This window comes from Macrotis lagotis, chromosome 1 (genome assembly GCF_037893015.1).
Source record: "Macrotis lagotis isolate mMagLag1 chromosome 1, bilby.v1.9.chrom.fasta, whole genome shotgun sequence".
NCBI lineage: Eukaryota > Metazoa > Chordata > Mammalia > Peramelemorphia > Peramelidae > Macrotis > Macrotis lagotis.
Genome location: NC_133658.1, coordinates 622,827,339 through 622,851,734, shown reverse-complemented (window position 1 = coordinate 622,851,734; position 24,396 = coordinate 622,827,339). Strand labels below are relative to the sequence as shown.

General features: G+C 34.2%; 1 protein-coding gene across 1 annotated transcript in view; it reads left to right on the top strand.

Moving 5' to 3' along the window:
- DARS1 (aspartyl-tRNA synthetase 1) overlaps positions 1-24,396 on the top strand; it is a 70,191-nt gene that overhangs the window by 26,231 nt on the left and 19,564 nt on the right. The window contains exons 5-7 of the mRNA XM_074215067.1: positions 13,142-13,244; positions 18,104-18,184; positions 19,395-19,454. Of these exons, the coding sequence (XP_074071168.1) occupies positions 13,142-13,244; positions 18,104-18,184; positions 19,395-19,454 (244 nt within the window). The remainder of the gene's footprint in view (positions 1-13,141; positions 13,245-18,103; positions 18,185-19,394; positions 19,455-24,396) is intronic.

Genomic DNA, 24,396 nt, shown 5'->3' with positions numbered 1-24,396 from the left:
TTAATAAATGCTTGTTGATTATTCTCTGGGGTTGTGGTCAGACCCTGTTATTTTTAACTATAATCATGTTAATGGGTTTTTGATACCTTAAAGAGAAATTTGTCTGATACATGCTACCTGTAATTTTTAGAGATTTTTGATAGGTTAACAGTGATAAGTCTTTATCCAGTTAACTCCACCCATCATGTGATGTTGGACTTGCTCATCTCTAAGATCACTCCAGATTTAAAAGTTATGATTCTATAAAAATCTTATTCATTAGGATTATCTGCATAGAATTGAACCCTAACTTGAACTTAACACCCCATTAACCACTAGTCCTATTTTCAGCTTGGCCCTTATAAGCCGACATCAGAGGAATCAACCTTTGTAGAGATTAAATCTAGTAACTACTTCTGCAGGTGTTGGAGCTCCTATCTTCTCACCAGAAACAGCTGCTGAAGAACCAAAAAAGAAGTCTTTTTCCACTGAAGTTCTTGGCACTGTCAAATGATTCAGCATCAAAAATGGATATTGTCTTTTCAGTGTAAATGTCATTAACGAAGATGCCATACCATCTGCTTTTGCTACTGTACCCTAGGGATCATAGGATTTTTCCATTTGACATATAACTGAAATCTCTTCCCCTATAAGAATATAAACTCTTTGCCAGCAGGACTTTTTTATTTATTCTGAGAGGTTTTTTCTAAAAGATTTAATGCAGTTTTATAACTATAAAAGCTTTTGGGATGGTCTGTGTTGCATTTATGTTATATTTTAAGGTTTGCAGGGAACTTTACAAATATTACTTCATATAATCCTCACAACCATCCATGGAGGTGGAAATTATTATCCTCATTTTAGAGGTGAAAAACATGAGGCAGAGAGATTAAGTGATTTGAACTCATATCTTCCTGACTCCAGATCCAATTCTTATCTTCTTTGTCATCTGGCTACCTTCATTCTATGAAAATACATTCATTCCAAATCTAAATTATGAAAGTAAGGTATTTTCTGTGGGTAAAAGATAGTTTTCAAAAGAGTTTGTTATATGGGTGTGTATATATATATATATATAATTATAAACATCTGTTGACCTGATGCTTCAGAGAACAAGGATTTATGATAAAGGATTTTAATAAAAATCCTCAGAAACAGTAAACAGTAGAAGTTCCTCTTTTTAGCATTTACACATGAAAAATGAGAACTTTCGTAACCTTTTGTGGTCTGAAAGTATTAGCATAGTTTTTTTCACTACTGTAAATACCTTAGCTGCTTATGAGGAAGAAGGGGACACAGAGTTTGTTGGGGGTTTTTTGGGGGGTGGTTTTTTACTTTTTCAAGGCAACAGGGTTAAGTGACTTGCCCAGGGTCACATAGCTAGATAATTATTAAGGCCGAATTTGAACTCAAGTCCTCCTGATTCCAGTACCAGTGCTCTATCCACTGTGCCATAGTCTGCCCCGAGTCTGGTGGTTTTAAGGTTTATAGTTCAAATAAGCTTTTCATTTACTGGATTGTTCATATAATCTCCATTTATTGAAGCACTTTTGTCTCAGTACACTTTACAAATAAGAATCTTACAGCACCATTGTGAACTAAACTCATTTCTAACACTGCAGCTTTGCCATTTCTTTTTTAAGAATTAGAACTTTTTTATTTGGAGACAGATCCCTACAGATACATCATAACAAGTGTTATTTTTGTTCTGAACCACTACATTTGGTGGTCTGCTTGGATGCTTTTAACAGCAAAAATCTGTTGATAGATCTGTCTTTCTGCTGCAAAACTGAGTGTATAGATTTTAGATTTAAAAATCAACTGCTATACTTTTAAAATTACATTTCATTTGCAGTTCCTTTTATTAATGTTAAACAATTTCAGCATCCATTTTTGTTTTAGTAAATGTAGCTACATACATGACAGAAAAAGAACTGCTATGATTCTGTTTTCTACAGTAATTGGATATAGGAGTAATTATAAAAAATGAAATTTGAATGGAATCCAAAAATCTTCCATCCATTATTCTTGATTCTCTTCTGTAGAGAACCAGAACAAAACATGTCTGATCTCTCGTCTACATAAGGCAGCCATTTAGATACTTGAAGACAATTCTAAGTCTTCTCTTAACTGAATATGCATTGTTCCTTCATTTGATCTCAAGACAGGGACTAAAGGTGTCATCCTGGCCTCCTCTGGGCACTCTTCAGCATATCCATGTTCTTCTTAAATTACTGTGATGTTCTGAGGGAATATAGCTAGGATCATATGTCCAAACTTGAAACCTGTACAAGTTTAGTGTTAGGCTCATATTATATAAAAATATAGTACAAAGATAGATGTATTAATTTGCAGTTTACTAAGATGATATGCAGTTTGCAATCCATTGCCTTAAAATCTAATGACTTTTTTTCTTTCAGCCTATATCCATCAGTTGTCAAGTCCTGTTAACTGTTATCTCCCCTTTCACCACCTCCTAATTTGGGCTTTCCCTCTTTTACCTGTATCTTCATCCCAACCAGTCTTTCTTACTTTTGATATATTATTCTTCCATATGTCTAGATTTGTTCTAGTTACACATGCTCAAAACTCCTGACTGGCTTCCTAATGCCCAATGAATAATATCTGATTTCTAGGCAAGCTTTGAAAGTACTCCATAGTCTGATACCTTCTCCGTCTAACCTTATCTCATACCTCATCCCCTCCACATACTGTATACAATCCTTCAATCAAACTGTATTCTTCATTATCCCCCAGACAGGTGCTTCTTTAGTTCTTCATTTCTTTGTGCATAGCATGCCAAACAACATTCAAAAAGTATGTTTACTACCAGACTGAGTACAGATCTTATTAATCCCTTTCTTTTGAATGCTGGTAATGGGATTTTTTAAATTTTATTTAAAGAAATTTTACTTGTAAAATAAATCTCCTACCATGATTTATCTCCAAATAAAAAAGTTCTAATTCTTAAAAAAGAAATGGCAAAGCTGCAGTGTTAGAAATGAGTTTAGTTCACAATGGTGCTGTAAGATTCTTATTTGTAAAGTGTACTGCACCTAGTATTTGCATTCTTGGTGAGCAGTAGAAAATTCTTACACTTAACCTCTCTAGTGGTGTTGTAAATGAAAAAAAAAGACATAGATTCACAAAATATTATCTCTGGGAGATTCTTTACTTTCTTTGAGTCATCTTCTCATATCCTTCACCCACGCAAATATGTTCACAGCTGACTTTAATATTACCCCTGTTGGTGTTTATATTTTAAATTGTCTGGTAACATCAGTTGGGAAGATATTAAGGCATAGCACCAAAACTGTGATTTCACCCTCAGTTCTTCGCAGATGTTGTTGCTGATACTTTTTCCACCTTGATTACCTCCCATCTACTTTGTATTTAAATCTTGTTTGCACCTGGAAACTTATATACCATCTCCACCCACTGGAATATGAGCATCTGAAGAGTAGAAACTAATTTTGCTTTCCTTTGTATTCTCAGTGGTTAGCATAGTGCCAGGCACATAGTGAGCCTTTAACACGTGCATGTTGACTGACTGGTAGCTCTGTTTGGAAGTCATCTGCATAGAGATGATAGTTGAATCCACGGGAATGTATGACAATTATGAAGAGAATATAGATTTTAAAAATTAGGTTTCAAAGCCCCAGGTATATAGAACAAAGCAGAAATAGATAGTAATTATTAGAGACTTCATTTGAGGAGTTTGAAAATAGAAATTGGATTTGGGGATTTAAAATTTAACATTCCTAGAATCTGCTTTGTATAACATTTCCAGAAAAAAGTCAGCCCAACGTTTCTAGCTTGCTCTGCAAGCAAAAATGATCCAAACATTCTATTTCTAGCTGAGAGTGGTTAGCAATTTGGAGAACAAAAGTTTTTCTGTTTGAGTAATTAAATATAAGTCCTTTGTAATAGTTGTGATCTATATCTATACATATACCTAAAGATCAAATACAGCCTTAAAAATCTTTCTGTAAAAAGTAATAAGATCCAAAATAATCTGACAAATTTAAAATACTGGTAATATTACTTTATGGTAAGACAAAAATACATTTTAATCCAGCTACGACTGATAAGTATCACATGGTGAAAATAGGAGAGAATTGAGGAGAAGCATTCTCCCCAATGTTTTTGGTATCTCCACATGATCAGGCATTAAGAGGGGTGTGTGTGTGTGTGTGTGTGTGTGTGTGTTGGGAGAGGGGCAGTATTTCCAGAAGTTGGTACAGATATACCTTGTATAACATGACTTTCCCCTTCTCTGTTTCGATATATTGCAAATTGGCATAAGGAATTAAATGGGAATATGGGGGGGAGTTTTGCAGACACTGCAGATGACTCAGAACCTATGACCAAATACCCTAAAATTTTACAACAAAGTACTATTAAACACCCCATAAAAGAAAAAAAATTCAGACCTTCTCTTATACAAACGGAGAGCCAAAAAAATTTGCACCAGTTTTCCAGATCACAGGGTCATCACACTCCTAACCTCCTCGCCCCTCATCCCCACCATACAGTAAGAATAACTAATTTCTTCTTACCAATGTGAAACTCCTATTTGATTTGAAGATTGTTTTTAGTATTATACTAGTGATTCAAATTCAAATATACCTTTTTATTTTACCTGAGTATTTAACAATCTGCCATTTGAAAAACAACTTGGTGAACCATCTAACCAACAGAACCTGTAGTTCAGAAAGTAGTAAGCCTAGTAATAAGTTCATATGAAAGGTCTAATAGATCACAGATCTCCCATGTCTAATCCCTATTAAATATTCATTCTAGCTTGGGTCTTTTATGGTTATAAACAATTTAAGTACCTATAACATACAGTACTAGGTCATTTTAGATTTATATACATATTTCTGCCTTTAGAAGTGTTCATTGGGAATATAAATTTTTTTCTCCTAAGAATCTTTTTTTCTTTATTTTTTGTTCATATTTTATTTTTCAATTACATGCTCTGAAAGTTTTCTAATATAAATTTAATATTCAAAATAGACATATCAAAATACAGGGAAAAACATCTATATGTTAAGCTATCAGGTCCTACCATATAAAAGTTGTACAACAGACATAAATACACCTTCACCTTTTATTTATGGATATCACCCAATTGATAGTATCAACCTTAGTGGAAAGAATATCATGTTAGAATTTTCAGTATCTGAGAATTTTTCCATAAAGCCACATTAAACTCAATATGAAGTCAACTTTAATTATTTTTTTCCAAATGATTTTAAATCCAGTTGAACAATATACTATTGAAAGAAGTATACTTTACTGGCTAGGTTTAAGTGTCCATTTTTACATAATTGAGTAAGCATATAAATATTAAGCAACTGGATAGATTACTAAGAAAAATTAAGATTCACAGAAGATTTTTTTCTTTTTTAGTTTTTTGTGCAAGGCAATGGGATTAAGTGGCTTGCCCAAGGTCACACAGCTAAGTAATTATTAAGCGTCTGAGGCCGTATTTAAACTCAGGTACTCCTGACTCCAAGGCCGGTGCTCTATCCGCTGTGCTACCTAGCCACCCCAATTCACTTGAGATGTTAAAGAAGAGAATGTTTATCCACATAGCTAAAAAAAAGGTTTAGAAAAAAAAATTAATCAATTAAAAAATAAAAAAAGGTTTGGGTCTTCAGGTGCAGGCTCCTGTGGGAACAGGAAATACAGTTGTTTTTCAAATTTCTATTTCTGTTATTCTAGCTTACATTGATATTATTTGACATTTCTAATTGAATCTAGAGACTTTATTTTCCTTTATTAAGCTATTCTTGAGTTTTACCTATAAAATTAACAGAAAATGTGTGAGTTTCAAATATAAATTGTTAAAAGACAGTTCTTTGACCCTTTCTATCTTTATTAATGCATAACTTAAGTTTCAAATACTTTGAATCCCCCCCCCCCGAATATTTCTCTAAAGTCCAGAGAATTTTTTAGTTTTGACAGTCAGGGTTTATTAGGTTAATTTTTTCCTTAGTTTAGATTTCTTTATCTTTATTATTTTAGTTATAATCAATGATAAAGATTGTGTTAATTTTAAAAACTAAAGTTGCAAGTGTTTCTCATTATGTAATGAGTGATTGCTTATATTGCTTTTTCTTTTGTTTTCCTTTGTTTCTAAATTTGCCCTTAAAAATTAAGTGGTCTGTTAGTTGATCAAATTACAATTAAAGAACCTGAAAAATTGACATTATAATTTTACTTTAAAATAAATATTTCCAACCTCCTATCTTTCTTTACCTCATAAAGGAAAAAAAAATGCACTGAATCATTTGATGCAGCTTGGTCCTTGTGATATTCTTAAATTGAGTATTCATTTCAGATATCTAAATAGGAATCTTTTGGAGAGATTACTAATTTCATCTTAATATGCATTAACTTTTTTGATAACTTCTCTCTTCATATATGCACAAATCCATAAATACATGAATATGTGTGTATGTATGTTTGCATATGTCACACTCTCTATGGATAAAAAAAATGCGATTAATAAATATCGGTGGGACCCTTAACTTGCTACTGTTTGAAATACTGAAAATTGTTTAGACCAAGTATGAGATAATGGGGGGAAAAACATTTAGTTGAGAAAAAGCAGCAGCTGTCTCTCTGTCCTCATCATTATGCTGAATAGAAAAGCCTATTGGCCACAAATTTGTCTTTTCAGTAACACCAATCCTGTGAGATAACATTATCCTAAAATGAATTTTTTTATTTATATAGCACTGTGGCAGGCAATGTGCTAAGATCTTTGCAAACATTATTTCATTTAGTCTTTACAACTATCCTGGGAGGTAGATATTATTATTGTCCCCCTTTTACAGTTGAGGAAACTAAAGTCCATAATAGGTTTAGTGACTTTGCCCATTGTTGCACAGCTTGGCAGTATTTGAGTCTATATTTGAACGCAGGTCTTCTTGACTTCAAGCCCTTGCTGCCCATTGCCTGTGTCCAAAAATGTAGACCTCATTCTGCCACCTCTCTGAGGAAGAAGGTAGAATGGGGGTTGTCGTAGCCCCTGCTCTGCAAGTTGTTCTGATGAGTTAGTGTTTGTAAGGAGCCTAGCACAATGCTGGGCTCACTTAAAGAAGATATATATGTAAAACATCCAGAACATAAATAAAGGTCCATTATCTCTGTTTTATCATATTTATGGTGTCAGCCTCTCTTTTCATTAGATAGTTTTTACAGGGAGGTGCTTGTTCATTTTTCACATTAAGTAGGTGGGTGCCTTGTACATAGCATGTGTTTAGTAACTATATGTTTAATTAAATCCTTTACATTCTGAGATAAAACTGTTCACATGTATAAATGTTATTGAAAAAGACATTTGTGGCCTGTAGGCTTTTCTAATCAACATAACGATAAGGCACTAGAGTTAACTGCTTGCTGTTTTTTCTCTAAAATGTTTTTTCTCCACACATGTAGCTCATCTCTGATCTAACAATTTTCAGTATTCCAAACTCTTCTTATTATCATCATCATTACATCTCAATAAATTAAAATCTTAGTATATTTAGCTACCTTTATCTTTAACATCAGTTGGACTTGATTTTAAAAACTATTGAACCAACCAATACTCAGTTAAAATTTCTTAAGTTTTTGTCTGAATAACTTCTTTTCTCAGAGGAATGCATTTTTTACTGTATTCTTCAGTCCATACATCTAAAAGATGTTCTACTTAAAGCACTGTAAAACTTTATTTCTTATAGTGAGGATTTTTGTTTTAAAAATAACACAAAGCTAATGCAGATTTGCCTTTTTTCTTTTATTTTACTAGCAGGTATTATAAAGTTCTGTGGGTTTTAACAGGGTCTAATGAGGATTTTCTTTAAGAACAATAAACATTTGAATAGGCTAATTTGTAGAAAAGAAGGGAACCCATATTCAGATAAGAAAGGAAGATTAGAGAAAGACTGATGATGATGATGATGGAGAAGATCAACTGAAGGGAACATTGACTACTTGATAACAGAAATCAAAGAACCACTTAATCCTCAGAGACTGGGGTGAAAAGAGGTAGTGGCATGGTGAGAAGGTCTTAGAAAATTGTCTTAGAAAATAATCCTATTTTGAGGTGAAGGGTGAGGCAGCTAAGAAGGGAAAGGGAATGAGAGGGATGTATGAAGAGAGGATGTAAAACAGATACTGTGGCCAGTGGAATAGTTGCTCAACTCAGAACTAATAGGATTACTTTTCCCTGGTGAGAACTCATTTGTGATTTGCTAGAACTAATTTATGGTGTAACATGGCTTCAGGATTTCCTCCCATTCCATTCAGCTGCTTATGATTAGACTTGAAGGAGATAGTGGGAGAAATCCAGGGCTGGGGTTTGATAAAACATGATAATATGGCAAGGGAGCAAAATTTAAGAGTAAAAGATAGTGTGTGAAGTTAAACTGGTTCATCAAGAGATTGAGACATTGAGGGAAGGATAGAAGGGACAGTGTCCTTAAAAATTACTGAGGGAATGGAGGTTACAGTTAGGACAAAAAGTAGGAAATAGAATACTCATGGGTGGTGTCATAATAGAGGATATGACCATTGCTATAGCTGGAGAGTGGGAGTAATCAGGAATTGAGTAGATTGAGAAAGGCAAAATGTATTTGAGGGAACTTCATTATGTATGTTCAAGACTTAGAATGAATATAGGAGTTAGGGTAGAAAGAACAATTGTGACCAAGAGGTAGAACTCAAACTGACCAAGAGGCTGAACTGAAGCTGACCAAGGACTCTAACACATAGATTTGCAATAAAACCCAACCCCACACCTCAGTTCTTCAAGCCATTATTCCCCAGTGCTATGGAGTTCCTAGCTCCAGACCACACTTGCAGCTGTGACGGATATCCAGAGCTTCAGTGGACAAGTATTCTGTGCTGCATAAGATTTCTGTAAGAGAACAGAAGATCAGAGGGTAGAAAAGGGTAGGACACAGATCTGAACTTGAAGTAGAGCTCAGTCTCATATTTCACTATCTGCCTGCCTCCCCCACAAAGCCACAGTGAGTGAATGACAGAAATCAACCTTGTAGGCACCAGCACTACAACTCTAAACTAGGAACAGAAGAAGCCGGACAGAAATCTGGGACAGGATCTAGAGGCCAGGGAGAGAGGAAATGTGACATTCCTCAAAGCCTAAGGGAAAGAGTTCAGCATCCATTGGGACCAATCTGTCCTTCCAGAAGACATTTGGGGCAGAGACTTCATAGACTGACGAACCATGAATTTCCCAGAGTGGGAGAAAGCTGAGACACAGAAATCCAGCCCCCCAAGGAACCCAACATTATAGGGAAGGGAGTCAGAGAACAATAAGGAGAAATTGTGGAGTTTATTGGAAACTGAAATTTCTAAAGATCTCAGAAAAGAAAGCTTCAAAAGATCTTGAACGTAAGCAAGTAAATCGGTAGGAGAACTATTAACAGTAGTCAATGTGGCATCTAGATTTAGCAGATGTTTTCAGGCATTTATGAATATACTGAAAAGTAAATAAAAAGAGGACTGTGAAATAGAATCACAACATGATGTTCCTCAGTGGTTCAAGAGAGAAATGAGAATTATGAGAGCAAAATTTATGACTTGAACAGTAAAATAATGAGCAAAATAGGAAAATCATGATCAACTATGACAAAATCTTACCAAAGAAACAAAATGGAGCAGACGGGAAGATCATTTTAGAAGAAAAAAAGCAAAAAAGAACATGCTCTAGAGAGTGGAGGAGAAGGGGAAAATATGAGGGACTTATTGATGATGAACTACATGCATTCCTGTATAGAAAAATGATACTGAGAATACTCATATGAACCTTCTCATTTAATAGAGCAGGTAGAAGGAGCTTTTTATAGATGAAGCACAGGAGAGAGCTGAATTTGAAGATATATTGTAAAAATGGAATTAATGGCTAAAAGGGAAATGCACTGGGAGTAAGAGAAAGGAGAGGTGGAATAGGTTAAGATATTTCATATAATAAGATTTATCTTTATTACAATGAGCTATTGCAATGAGATGGAAGGGGGAAAGCAAGGGGGGATGAGGGAATCTTCACTATCATCAGAGGTGGATAGGAGAGGAAACAGCATATATACTCAATGGGGTATAGGCGTCTGGAGTAAGAAGGAAATAAGGAGGACAGGGGGAAGGTGGGGGGGATGTGAGTGATGGGAGGAGAGGATGGACCATGGGGGGGAGAGTGGTCAGATATAATGCATTTACTTGTTGCAAGGGGCTGGGATTGGATGGTCTGTCTGGGACCACAGGGCCGGGTGGATGCTGGGCCTAAAGGGTGGTAGGGGGGCTCAGGGCCTCTTGGCCCCAGGACCAGGAATCTGTCTTCTGCGCCACTCAACTACCTTACAGCAGAGACAGAGTGAAAGGAGAGAGAAAATATAGTACATGGTAGTGGAGAAATACAAATGGAGGGAGTTGCAATCAGCAATGGCAATGGTGGAAAAATATGGAAGTAACTTTTGTGATGGACTTATCATAAAGAATGTGATCCACCCACGACAAAGCTGGTGGTGTTGGAACACAGACTGAAGCACATTATTATTATTTTGGGGGGGGGGGTTGCAGGGCAAATGGGGCTGGGTGGCCTGCTTGGGGTCACATAGCAGGGTGATTGTTGGGTATCTGAGGCCGGATTTGGACCCAGGTGCTCCTGGCTCCAGGGCTGGTGCTCCATCCACTGTGCCACCTGACCATACCTAAAATTATTACTGTTATTTTTTTATTTAATTTTTTTTTTAGTTTTAATTTTAATTTTTTTCTCTCCCCCTTTACTTTATCGCTCATACAAGTCTATGTTTTTGGGGGGTATTATGTTTACTCTTAAACAAGAATATTTTATTAATATATAAAAAAGCATTATTTGTACAAAATAAGAATAAATACACACAATAAAATAAAATAGAACATGCTCACTGTGCAAGCAAAAAGATGCTACTCTTCAAAGATCAGAGGTCTCCCAGAAGAACACAAGTGAAAAAAAAGTAAAAAAGCAAGAAATAATATAAGAGAAAAACCTGGACTTTTGAACACAGAAAATGAAATAATCAATTGAAAGAATCATTGATTCCTCCAGAAAACAAAGAAAAAAATCAAGATTGTGAACTCCAGGATAAATAAATGGTTGTATTTAGCAATTCAAATAAAACATAATATTCAAACATTGCACCTATAAGAAACTATAGGCGTGATGGTAGGATGTGTTCTGAAAAGCATTGAATGCAGGATAGAGCTCTGGATGAACTAACTACTTAGCAATTTTCAGCTTAACTGTATATGAGGAAAGATAGCTGTTCGGTAATAAAAAAGTGTTTTAGATATTCTTAGAAAGAAAACCATACCTGAGGACTTATTTCTTGAATACTCCAGACAGCAGATATGCAGAAGGGGTGAATAAATGAAGCCTCCAAGGACAATAATAGCAACAGAATGACAGCAGAGAGACCATCATTCCAAATATACACAAGAAGACATGGGGGAAGACTGAAGTTAGCTGAAGATGCTGGCCTAGGGCATTACGAACAAAATCTCACAGCACCCTGTCTGTAGGTGAATGGGCTTTTTATTTTGTTTTGGTAGGACTACAACAAAATGGGAGGGCATTTGAAAGAGAGGAAGAGAGAAACAAGGGATAAAAGGAAGGTATATGAGATGGCCTGCTCAAATCAAAACAGGTCTAGGAACAAGAGGAAAGCGACCCTTGTGGTTTCAGGAAGACAAGAGCTTGCTGAGGGAATAGATGAGAAGAAAGTGAGAAAGACTGAAGGCAGAAGTGGAGAAAGGAGACTTTGCTTTGATGGTAGTAGCTGATGAGTACTTCTACAGCTGAAGAGAAATATTCTGTGAAGGGATCCTGTGGTGAGTATAGTCTCGAGGATTTGTTTCTTGAAAAGATCACTTGTTATACTTTGGGGTGGGAGGAGAATGTAATATTGGGAGGGAGGGTGTGCATGGATTCAGGGAGGTGTTTTTGAAGCAAATGCAGAATAAAAGATAGTGGAGAGGGTGGAGAATATAGATCCATGGTGGGCTACATAGAGATGTGAGAGAAGGCATAGTACCCCCAAGAATTGGCATTGTTTTGGTAAGGCTCAATGGAGAATAAACAGTGGCAGAAGTTCCCTAGGGAGGAGAGTAAGGGGTTTTTAAGTAGAGGGGATAAATAATGAAGAGAATGGTAATTTTAAAAATCCTCTCTGGAAAGGTGAAAAAAATGAAATTTAAAATAACAAATAGGACATGTTGAAGGGAACAAGAGGAGGGAGAACATCTACTTAACTGGGGGGGGGGGGGGGGATGAGTGAAGGATTCTATAACTAGATAAAAGCAAGAAAGAAGGAAGCCATGAATAAAACCCTGAAGGGAAAGGGGTAACAATTAGGAGGGAAAGTTTGGAAGTGAGGGGGACAAAAATAGTATGAATAGGACTACCTTATATGAATGCTTATTTTTCAGAAAATTTGAGCAAGGGTATCCCCAAGATGAAAATAACCTTTCCCTCCTTCATAGTCAATTTCCTGTTATATTTTATGAGACATCAGTGCTCTTATTAAATTTTGGGTGCTTATTAAATGTTTTTGGGATAGGTTAAGATCATCTGTCTTTGCTCCAGCATTCATATAATCTCAATTGTATACCTTTCATAACAGCCAAATGACAAAATAGGCTCTGAGAAATTGACTGTGTGTGTGTGTGTGTGTGTGTGTGTGTGTGTGTGTGTGTGTGTGTGTACAGTTTCACACTTATCAAAATAATTACATATATTAATCAAAATAATTACTCATATATTAAATTAAGTAGAAAAAAGTTAAGTAGTCTTTTACTGTTGTAACATTTTTACAGATGATTCTGATCTTAGTGTTGTCAAGAAAAGCTTTTCCCATTCTCAAAATTCCATTTTTTTTAGTTTATTCTTCTGATGTTGAAGATATCTTATAGTCACTAAATTATGACATAGATGAAATTATTTGTCCAAGGAACTATGTAATGGCTTATTAAGTAGGGTAATTGACTGTACAAAATATTGTACATTATTAAAGAGTACTATTCTGTAGTATTCAATTTCCTTGTAAGTACTTTTTTCCTGGTGGTTAGGAATCCTGATAAAAATTTAAAGTTGACCTTTTTTTTTGGATAGTATCAACAAAGAGAGCATCGTGGATGTAGAAGGTGTTGTGAGGAAAGTGAGTCAGAAAATTGGAAGCTGTACACAGCAAGATGTTGAGCTTCATGTTCAAAAGGTAATTTTTTTAAAATGAGGTTATATACTGAAATTAATTTAACTAATTTAAGTGATTTTTATTAATAATTTTTCATATCAAATATAAATGTTTTTAGTACAGTAGTATGATTTTGCAATTTTTCCTCATCATGAGAGGTATAAAATCTAGACTTTTTATTATTAATATGAACAAAATGTATTTTTTATTTTTGTTTTCCCAAGCAATGATATAGTTTTGTGGGTTAATGATTTGTACCCAGACTTAATAACTAGTTCTGTCTTTTAAAATATAGAAAAAATAGATGAAGTTTAGATCATGTTATTACATCTCAAGATTTATTATTAAATTAAATTTAATTGTTTTCTACTTTTTTTTTTTTGAGTGGCAAGCTAGGTGGCTCATAGCTAGAATGCTGGACCTGGAGACAGGAAAACTCATCTTCCTGAGTTCAGATTTGGAACTTAATAGTTATGTGATCCTAAGCAAGTCACTTAACCCTGTTTATCTCAGTTTCCTCATCTATAAAATGATCTGGAGAAGGGAATGACAAACCATTCCTCTATCTTTGCCAAGAAAACCTCAAATGGACTGAAAAAATAACTGTAAAACAACAACAAAATTTTTTGGATCATAAAAATTCAAAGGGATGTGGACTTTGGTATATATAGTTATTCAATTTAGATTAAATAAAGACTACAGAACTAAATTAGGGAGTCTTAAAGATCGTTTTGGAAATATTTCATATTAATCCTCCACCCATCTCCAAATAATCCCCCAGTGTCATTTTTTATTATGTTGATTTGACAGTGGAATGGGGTTGTATGACCAGAATTAATAAAGTATAGCTCTTATAAATTCTCTTATGTGTTTAGAACCTAGTGCATCAATTTTCTTCCTTTATTTGTTTTAATCACATTTCTTTTTCCAAAAGAAATTTATAACTGATTAAACTTTACATTCACTATTGAGAAAAAGGATCTAGTGCATAAGTCTGCTTATCCAGTCCAAGATATCCTACCTTCCCAAAATTATTATACTTGTTGTATTTAATGTTTTTAAAGTATAAATTATTGGAAACATGCTTTGTTTTTTCATAGTAGCTTTCATAAAACAAGTACAAAATACTATATTATGTTTGCAGGTTATAATCTTTATATAACAATTTGAGGATAACCTAAATTACAGAATTGCATGAATGTGCAATTTCATTCATAAAATTCTCTACCACATAAGAAAGGATTGTTATTTTCTTTGACCAAAATTTTTCAAAATCTGTTGACTCACATGATAATGAGTCTTCTGAACCTAGCTAGGCTTAATCCAAATACAAACACCCAGAATATCATCCTTTATACTCTTAAAAAAAATTTTATCTCTCTAGGGACTAACCTATCAAAGGCTTGTATTCAGTTGATAACATCTTCAAGAAAATCAGATCACACCAATTCCTCAGTGATATACCAGAATTGCACATTAGAAAATTATAAAAGGATTCCTTATTCAGTTATTGCAAAGCACATTGTAGAGCATGAATTCCTATTTATTAAACATTTAAAATGTTATTTCTGTTATTATTGTTTGTCCTCCTTTCTCAAGAAGGGCCATGATATTGGAGAGGTGATGACATGACATGTAAGTGAATTAGATTTAAGTGAGGGAGGGCTGTACAAACCTCACTGTCTTCTCCAGAGCATGGGGTCCAGTGGCCAGATAAAGATCAAGACTACTAGACATTTGGAATTGCAGTGAAAGTATTTCCATTCACCAAGACCCCCACTCCCTCCAAAAAAAAAACTAAACTAAAAAGACTAGTAGTAAATGTGCTCATAAATTTATAGTAGACAAAATTTAAAAAGGAGCAAGTAATAAAACATGACTTAAGGTTTTATCACTCAGAAGGAAAAAGATAAGGTAAAATGATGGGAGAGAGTGATATCATTGTATAATGACATTCTTGCAAAAATTCAGGTATCATGGAGGAGAGCTATGATAAAGATATTTGAATGGAAAAAAGATAGAAACAAAGTCAATATTGTTATTAAAGTGCAGAAAATCAATAAGGAGTTTGAGAAATGGATCAGAACTTGATAGAGAGGAATAATATAGTAGTGATAGAAGACTTCAGTTATCCAGACATCTGCTGGAATCCTCTACCAAAAGTACAGATACTAATTATTTCTTAACAAGGGGAAATTCTAAAGTGGATTAGGCCATTTCCAACAAGGAGGAAGTGATGGAGGAAGAGTGACTCTTTCATCTTAGAAGTTTTGGTAGAGGAGAGAAAAGCTAGGCGTTAGTCTTTGGAAAAACAGATTTGAAAGAATTCAAGAACTGGTAATGGGTTAGGTCCTCATGGTTTAAACTTCAACAGTTGTGAAGATACAAAGAAATTATTCCAAAGAGGAAGAAAAGAGAAATTTATCAAAAACCGGCTTAGATTTTTGAGAGTCACAGAGAATGAAATGATAGACTGAGGTTTTATATAAAATCAAAGCATAGCTTTTTTAAGGTTAGTTTCCAAAGCACTAAAACTCAACCTGGCAAGAAGAACTGAGGACTGCAATGAGAAATTTTTTAAAGGTATATTACAGTGGTTATTAGGGGGAAAGATATGATGATAACAGAAGGAAGATAGAACTGTTAAATTCTTATTTTTTCTTTAATTTATTCTGCCAAGGAGAATAGTCTTTGAATAAGAAAGGACAGAAAAATATGTAGCTAATGAATTTCAATGAGGAATTGAAACAAGATCTGTAGCACCTGGCTTGTATGAGCTACTTTCAGAGATATTGAAAGAAGTAACAGATTAGATTGCTTAAACTAGTCAGTGGTATTTGAAAAGCTCTGCAGTATAGGTGAGTTGTTACGTCTTTGAAGAAGAGTAGCTGTTGGCCTGATTCTCTCCTTCCCCTACCCCAAAAAAGAGAACAGAGTAGAGTTCACAAACTCTTAAATCAGTGAGATTGACATCAATTCCTTTTAAAATTCTCAAGTATTATTAAAAGGATGGTTAGGGCAGGCAGGAGAAAGGGTTTTTTGGTTTGGGTTTTTTACATATTATTAGATAGGAATCAAATGACAATCCTGTTTTGGAAAAGATAAATCATCATATACAAAACAGTTTGACAGCTGGATAGATTGACAGAAGTAATTGCATGGCCAGACTCAAAAGAACAGTCATAATGGTGTTTAATGTCAGCTTAGAAGTGGGCTTTTTGTAAAGTGTTCGAAGAACTTGTACTTCACCCTGTTCTATTTAACATTTTGGTCAGTTTATAATTAGTGTTCTTATTAACAATTTTGGAAGTGGCACAAAGGTAAAAATGATAGCTAAAATATTGGATGACAGTTGAAATCCAAAAAATATATAGATAGAATTGCCTGTTGTGCTGAAACTACTCTGATGAAATTTACTATATATAATATTTCAATTTTGGATTTAAAAATATCAGCCTCCAAGTCTAAATTAAGGGTGACTTAGCTAATTCAGCATTTCACCTTAAAGAGGACTTGTGTAATACAGGCTCAATATGATTCAGCAACCAAAAGAACAAAATGCTTTTTAGGTTTTATCAAAAGAGGTATTATTATCAGGACTTATGAGATGCTAGTCTCACTGTACTCTGCTTCTCATACTACATCTGGACTATTATGTTGAGTTCTAGGGTTTGCTTTATAGGAAAGATATTGATCAGTTGGAGAACATCCAGAAGAGAACTACTAGGATGGTGAATTACCTTGTAATCATATGATATAGGATCAGTTGAAAGAACTGGGGAAGGGAAGACTAGGAAGTTTAACGGATGTGATTTGGAGGACTCATTTCTTGTTGGGGGGGGGGTTTAGTTGGTTTTGTTTTTTTTTTTGCATGGCAGTGGGGTTAAGTGATTTGCTGAAGGTCACACAGCTAAGTAATTATTAAGTGTTTGAGGCTGGATTTGAACTTAGGGTTTCCTGACTTCAGGGCCAGTGCTCTATCCACTGCATCACCTCGCTGCCCTGGACTCATTTCTTGAAGAAGAATTAGACTTTTTCTGTTTGACTTAAGAGGACAGAACTAAGAACTATAGGTGAAAATTGCAAAAAGGTGGATTTAGACCTGATGTAACAAAAAATTTCCTAAGAATTAGAGCTATCCAAAAGTAAAATATGCTACCTCACGATCTGGAGAGGGCTTCAGGCAAAGTCATTATCACTGTCTTTTGAGAACATTCTTACTTGGGGAAAGATTGAATTTGATATTTTGTGATTCTCAACTTAGGTTTGTTTTAAAATTGTTTCTATCTTATTCTCTATATGTAGACTGAATAGTAATACTCCGTAAACACACCAATTACAGAATCGCAGACATTTTGAAGTATAGCTTCTTAGACCAGTCAAAACAGTAGAAGAAAAATCCTTTGTCAGTGTTCTGTTTTATTATTGAAGTGTCAAAGCTAATAATGCAGAATTTGTAACAAGATACTTTTCTCTAAGTTAACCAGAGGAACTTGAATCGTATGTTCCAAAGAAGTTTAAAAAAAAGTTTGGGTTTAATTTTTGTTTTTCAGAAAACAGGTGGAGTATTAAAAAATTGGGGATGGGGCATGGGATGGTAATAACTATTACCTTGTGAAATACATTAGATGTAATAAAGGTAAAATAAAATTTTAAAAGATTTGAGAAAAACAAATAGAGCAAAGTGGAAGTAAGAGTAAAAGAAATAATATGGTTGTACAAAACCAGCTTAGAGAGTTATGTTAGATTAGTTAAATTTCCTCAATTTCAATTAAAGATTTATGCAAATAGTGCTTTATAGTTTACATTTGCGTGTTTTCTACATAACATGCTGCTTTTCTGTGTCTTGCATTACATTTCTGATATTGTCTCAATTTCAGATCTATGTGATTAGTTTGGCTGAACCCCGACTACCCTTACAACTGGATGATGCAGTTCGACCTGAAGTGGAGGGAGAAGAGGTGAAAAATGTGTCTTTTATTTATTCATTCATTCATTCATTCATTCATTTATTTGTTTTTTGCAAGGCAAATGGGGTTTAAGTGGCTTGCCCAAAGCCACACAGCTAGGTAATTATTAAGTGTCTGAGATCAGATTTGAACCCAGGTTCTCCTGACTCCAGGGCCAGTGCTTTATCCACTGCGCCACCTAGCCACCCCAAAAATTTGTCTTTTAAATAATTTATCTTACCCTGTATTTTTAGTTAACAAAAATTAAAAGCATGATACTTGAATATAACATTAAAGTCAGCCTAAATTTATCTTAATTAAACTTTTTGTGACATGTGCTACCTTTTCCTTTATTTATTTATTAGATATTTTATTTATTTGCTTCTCCTGCCAAATTCAATGGTAATTTTTGCCAATTGTGGTTTTTTGTTTTTTTTTGCAAGATTTTGAATTTCACATATTTCTCTCTCCCTTCCCTCCCGTCCTTGCTCTGATAGAAAGCAATCTGATATAGGCTCTATATTTATAACACATACTATCTTTTCTTTTTTGTTGTTTTTGTTTTTCATATTATCTTTTCTTAAAAAGATGTACCATTGAGGTCAGTGTATTCTTTGAACCCAGCTCTCCCCATCTAAGAAAGGGAAATTCATTTTGAGTGGCAGATAATTCCTTGAAATAGAAAGGGCCTTTAAGAAAGAATTAGTAAAGCACATGTGCGATGTCATTTCTCCTATCTGACTTCTCTTGAATCTTTTTCTTTCTCATTTCTCTTTCTGTCCTTTTTATCATTAGCCTATGTCTGGTCCTTCCCAGTTACTGCCATCTTTCTGGGTCAGGAGTTCAGTATATTGAACAAAAATGGAAGTAATTATGAATAATGTTGTCATACTTTCTTTTTCCAGTTCCAGCCTTTACTGATGAAGGAGGCTTTGTTGTCATCAATTGTACCTCCCAAAGAAATTGTTTCATTCCAATTGGCAATTAATATAGTATTATCCCAGTCATCTTAGGAAATTGTCGACATTGTTGTTGTATTTTCATTGCTTATGTTAAAACAAATGTTTACCAATTTATGCTTCTGATTTTTATATTTCTAAACTGCCCTTTTTTTAAAATATAGTCTATAAAGTGTTGGGGAAAGTTAATAAAGTATAAAATACTCAATAATTCAACTCAATTTTTTTTGTACTTTAAGAAAATTTTATTACTCTGTTTTTAGGATGGAAGAGCTACTGTTAATCAGGATACAAGACTAGATAATAGAGTCATCGATCTTAGGGTAAGATTCATTTATTTTTCTTCCATAATGTTGAATTATTATTAACTGGGCAAGGCCATATGAAAGTCAAGAATTTTGGAATGAAAACTGATTAGATATTTACTTATAGGTGGATTTGGTAATACAGCAAGCATACTCTTCTGCTGTCTCTTTACCCCCCTCCCAAATGTAGTGGTATCAGATAGTATAGAAATAGAGAATTTACAAATTTAGCTTTTACATCTTTTTATTTCCCCCAAGGAACATGAAGCTAGACAGAACTAAACAAGACACACACTTCTTTTTGACACCTGCACCAGGAAAGTCAGGCACCCATCAGATAATTTCTAATGAACGTAACTGATAAGGAATACTCCCCAGTGCTAAAAGGACTTTTCCTTGACTCATCTGCAAGCATTCTATCCATCTCTTTCACTGCCAGCCTTCAAGAATGATTTGTCTACACTCTTCTTTATCATTTACTTATTCATTCCTTAGAACTTTGCAATGTGACATCCCCTCTACCACTATTGAAACAGACTCCAGATTCGGGAGGGGGGGGAGGTTCTTCAGTCTTTGCCCTCCTCCTTTGTCTCTCTTCCTTTGGCTTCCTTGATTCTATTCAACTGTCTTTTTCTCATATTCCTGTTCTTGGTCCTATTAATAATTGTTTTTGTTGCTCTTTCCTTAGAAGTCATATCTACTCTTATGATTTGAGGGACCATTTTTATGTAGATGACTCCCAGTGCCCAGTGTACATTCTCAGCCTCTCATTTTCACGTATTTCTACACATTTCCACTTCATGTGTCAACACTTCAATGTCAGATGTTCAAAACTAAACCAATTTTGACATGTCATGCCGTCTTAGAATTGGGAGAAAAATTAAGAGCTCCATCTAGTCCAGTCTGTAACTAAACTCCCTGTCCCTTTCTCCTCCCTTTGCTTTTGTAAGAACTGCTGTCCTTAATCATTCAGCTGGAAATTAAGTCATCTGATATTTTCCCTCTCGTTCACCTTCACTTTCACATCCAGTCAATTATCATGTCCTCTTAATTCTATTTCTTTTGCTTCTTTAATTCTTCTACCACCATCCTACTTGAGGCCTTAATTTCCTACCCCTTAGCTAGACTATTTTTTTTATATATGCCCAACTGTTCTTCCTGCCCCATGATCTCTCCCTTCCATTCCACCATACTTCCAAAATTATTTTCTTAATGCAGTACGATGATTTCTTCACTTACCTACTCAATAACGTTTTTGTTATTTTCCTGTTCTCTACAAAATAAAGTGTAAACTTTTGTGACCTGGTATTCGAGTTTTTCTGTAATTTAATACTATGTTTCCAGCTTAATCTCAAAAAGATTTCTTTGGCATGCACTTCATCTCCATCAAATTAGTTTACTCATTCTTGATATGTTCATATACTCATTTACCTAAATTCACTCTTTTACCTAAATTACCTAAAATCATGCCTAAAATGGATTTTCACCACACACACACACACACACACACACATTAATTAAATTCAGTTCAACAAACTTTATCTTCTCTATTTGTTGGCATCCACTTCTTTGTGATGACCTTGATATAAACTAAGGTGCCTTCTCCATGAAACTTTTTTTTCTTTAACCAGATATCCTAGTATTTTGTTTGGAATGCTTCTTTTCACATGTATGTGTATGTGTATGTGTTTCCTATCTCTTAATAAGTTGTAAATTTCCTTGAAGTCAGTCTTCTAAGTGTGTTTTTTTACTAGTGTGTTCCACAAAGTATGTTTAATAAATGTTAAGATAAAATGAGAATTGAATTAATCTTTTTAAATGAAATTTTGCCCCACTTTTAAAATAGACAAATGCTAACGTTCTTTTGTAAAAAAAAAAGTTCTTTTGTTATTGACTAGGCTTTGGAATACTGTTCTCAATAATTTAGCATGGTAAAAGTAATTGGTTCTAGTGGTTTTTGCAGTAAAGTCTCATTAGTCTTTTCCCCTTCAGATTCTGGTTTGGTTTGCAAGTGAAAAGTTTGGTGGTTTCATCATTGTAGTAAAACCAATGTCATCTTTCTTTCCTAATATCCTAACCACATCTTCCTCCTTTTTGAATTTGTTAACATGTTTCATCATTGATTCCACCTGTTGTTTTTTCACCTTTAAAAATTCTTTCTAATTATTTTCCTTTCATGTCTGTCCTGATTTTGCTCCTATTTGACTTTTTTTTTTGTCTCTTGTTCTGTGATGTTCCCCTTTTTTGGGTTATTTGTTAATAGTCCCAGTAGTAACTATTTGACCAGTTTCCTCTTTCAAACCCCCCCCCCAGTCCATCTCTCTTAATTTTGCTTTGATAGCCATACACTGTCCTTTATTCATTCTTTTCTTCATTTATGCTTCATGACTCTACATATTATATAACTCACTGTATTTTAGATAAGCATTATTGTCATATGTTATCAATCCAGTGCATATCACTTAACCATTGATGAATTAAAAATTACATCCAACTAGTCTTTAAGCATTAACTTGGAAAGATGAATATTTTGGATATAGCTTGTAAAGTTACTTCTGACTTGAATGCCACTATTTTCCTGGAATCTTGAAATCCTAAAAAATCTGGGAAGTATACTACAGATTCTGATTTGGTTGAAAGTTTTTGTTATCATTTGTCTCTTCTATCCTTAACTTTTCTTTCTCTTTAACTCTTATCTTCAGTGATCTGACTTAGAATTTATCTGGGGAAAAATATTAAGGCAAATTTTATGCTACAGAAAAAAATGTGAATAAAATCACCATTGTATTTATCTTATGCTCAACAAAACCTAACAGGACACATCTAGTTCATATGTCCAAAGGTACCATGGGACATTTTCTTCTTAGAAGGGTACACTTTAGTCTGCTTTTTCCTCCTCTTAAGTTTGTAGAAATGGGGGAGATGAGAAAGGAGGGAGTATGAAACCTAGGCAAAATTTTTTCATAAATAATTTCTTAATGAACTGGGCCATCTCAGAATGGCATGGGAGCAGTCCTATTTAGTCAACAGATGCTTCTTTGAATCGTTGTTACATATACCTCATAGTATTCTAAATACCATAAAATAAGGTACAAAAAAATAGTGTTCCTACTTTCAAAGAACTTGTGACCTTGTGCAGTTCACAAAATGTAAACTTCAACAACAATTGAGTATAATAAGTGAGCATATAATCAAAAGGTAGATTTTATTGTGTGGAATAGTGTACAGATATTAAAAGGAAGGGGAGAGTCATTTATGGACTAGAGTAGTTGGGGAAGTCTTGTTCAGGGAAACCAATGCAATCAATAGAAATTCTGTTTAAATGCCCCCAAAAAACCTGGTGTGTGTCAGTAAACATGTACATAATGGTCATAGGCTTTTATCTGTAATATATTATTTCCTTTTCATTAGAATTCAGCATATGTTGGAATGTTACCTCATTTATCTCCTTGGAGTATCATAGGACTTTTCTTTACAATTATAAAATAGCAGAAGCAAAACAAATTGAAATACTTTCCTGCAAAGATTGCCTGAGCTTATAATATCTTGGGTTCTTGGTACCTTGATGCCTAATAACAAGGATTTCTATATTACTTTGATCTTTAATACTTCTTGAAACTTCACATATTAATTCAAAACTGTATTTCTTGTCTGTTTTCTATTTCCTTTATGCCATATAACTTCAAAAAATGTAGCATCTAGTGCAGCATTTAGCCTTAAAATGACAGGAAGTCTTCAGTGACAGGACCAAGCAAAAAACCTATAGTGACTATGGTTAAGATGGCAAACTATTAATATTTTTAGAGCAACAAGCTTCACTCAACATAAAAGTAATTGGTTTTGGGAAGTATAATGATTTTAGTAGAACTGGAGACTGGGTAATAGAGATTGAAATTGTTTTCATTTTCCTATCTCCTTTTAGAGCTCTTGAAAAATCAGAAGACTTTACCCTTTTTTCTATCTTCAAATGCTTTCAGAGGTCCATTGGAAAATGCATTATTCTGAATATCAATACTTTCCCTCCCTTTTCTTCAGATTTGTCTGTGATTCATTCAGATTGCCAGTAACATGTTTTTAAGAACATTATTTTAATAAATTGCTTGTGGAGGAAAAAGATCCATATTTTAGGAAAAATTGCTGTAAAATAGAAACATGGTCTCCAGTCTATAAGGATTAGCACAAGCATTTTACCAGTGCCAAGTTCAGAGAAAGGGTATAAACCTAAGCCCTTAAAAAATAAACATTTCCCTGCTTCTTTTGTTCTGTACTTTCTGAAACATACACAGTGCTTAATCATAACACCCTTATTATTAAACTTTAAAGAGTATGCTTCTAATTTAGTCAAGTTATAAGTGCATGGTTTTTTTTTTAATCCTATGATATTTTTAAACTTTTAAATCTTGTTGAGATCCTAAATTTATCAGGGCAGCTAGGTGACGCGCAGTGGATAGGACACCAGTCCTGGAATCAGGAGGACCTACCTGAATTCAAATGCAGCCTCAGACAATCAATAATTTCCTAGCTGCGTAACCTTGGGCAAGTCACTTAATCCCTTTGCCTTGCAAAAACAAAACAAAAAAAGATCCCAAATTTATTTTCTGTCTGTGATAAGACAGTAAGAGTAACTGAAAATGTCATTTCCCAAAAGTAATGTGCTTTTTTGTGAAACATGCCACTTTACCTTGTAATGATTAAGTAGCCTTTATGTTTAGTAGAAAGTTGAAATATATGTAGATATGTGAAATTAAGTTAATATGTAATTCAGTTGAAATATATGTAAGGATGTAAAATCAGGTGCCTAAAGTAATTATATTTCAGGTTACTAACTAAAAATAAAGATCACATTATAATGTCTTAGTAACATGATAAGATAGTAAACTTTTTTAAAGCATTTTTAAAAACCAGGCTTACATATCCAATTGCATTGCTTAAAAGCACTTTCTTTTACAAACTCATATTA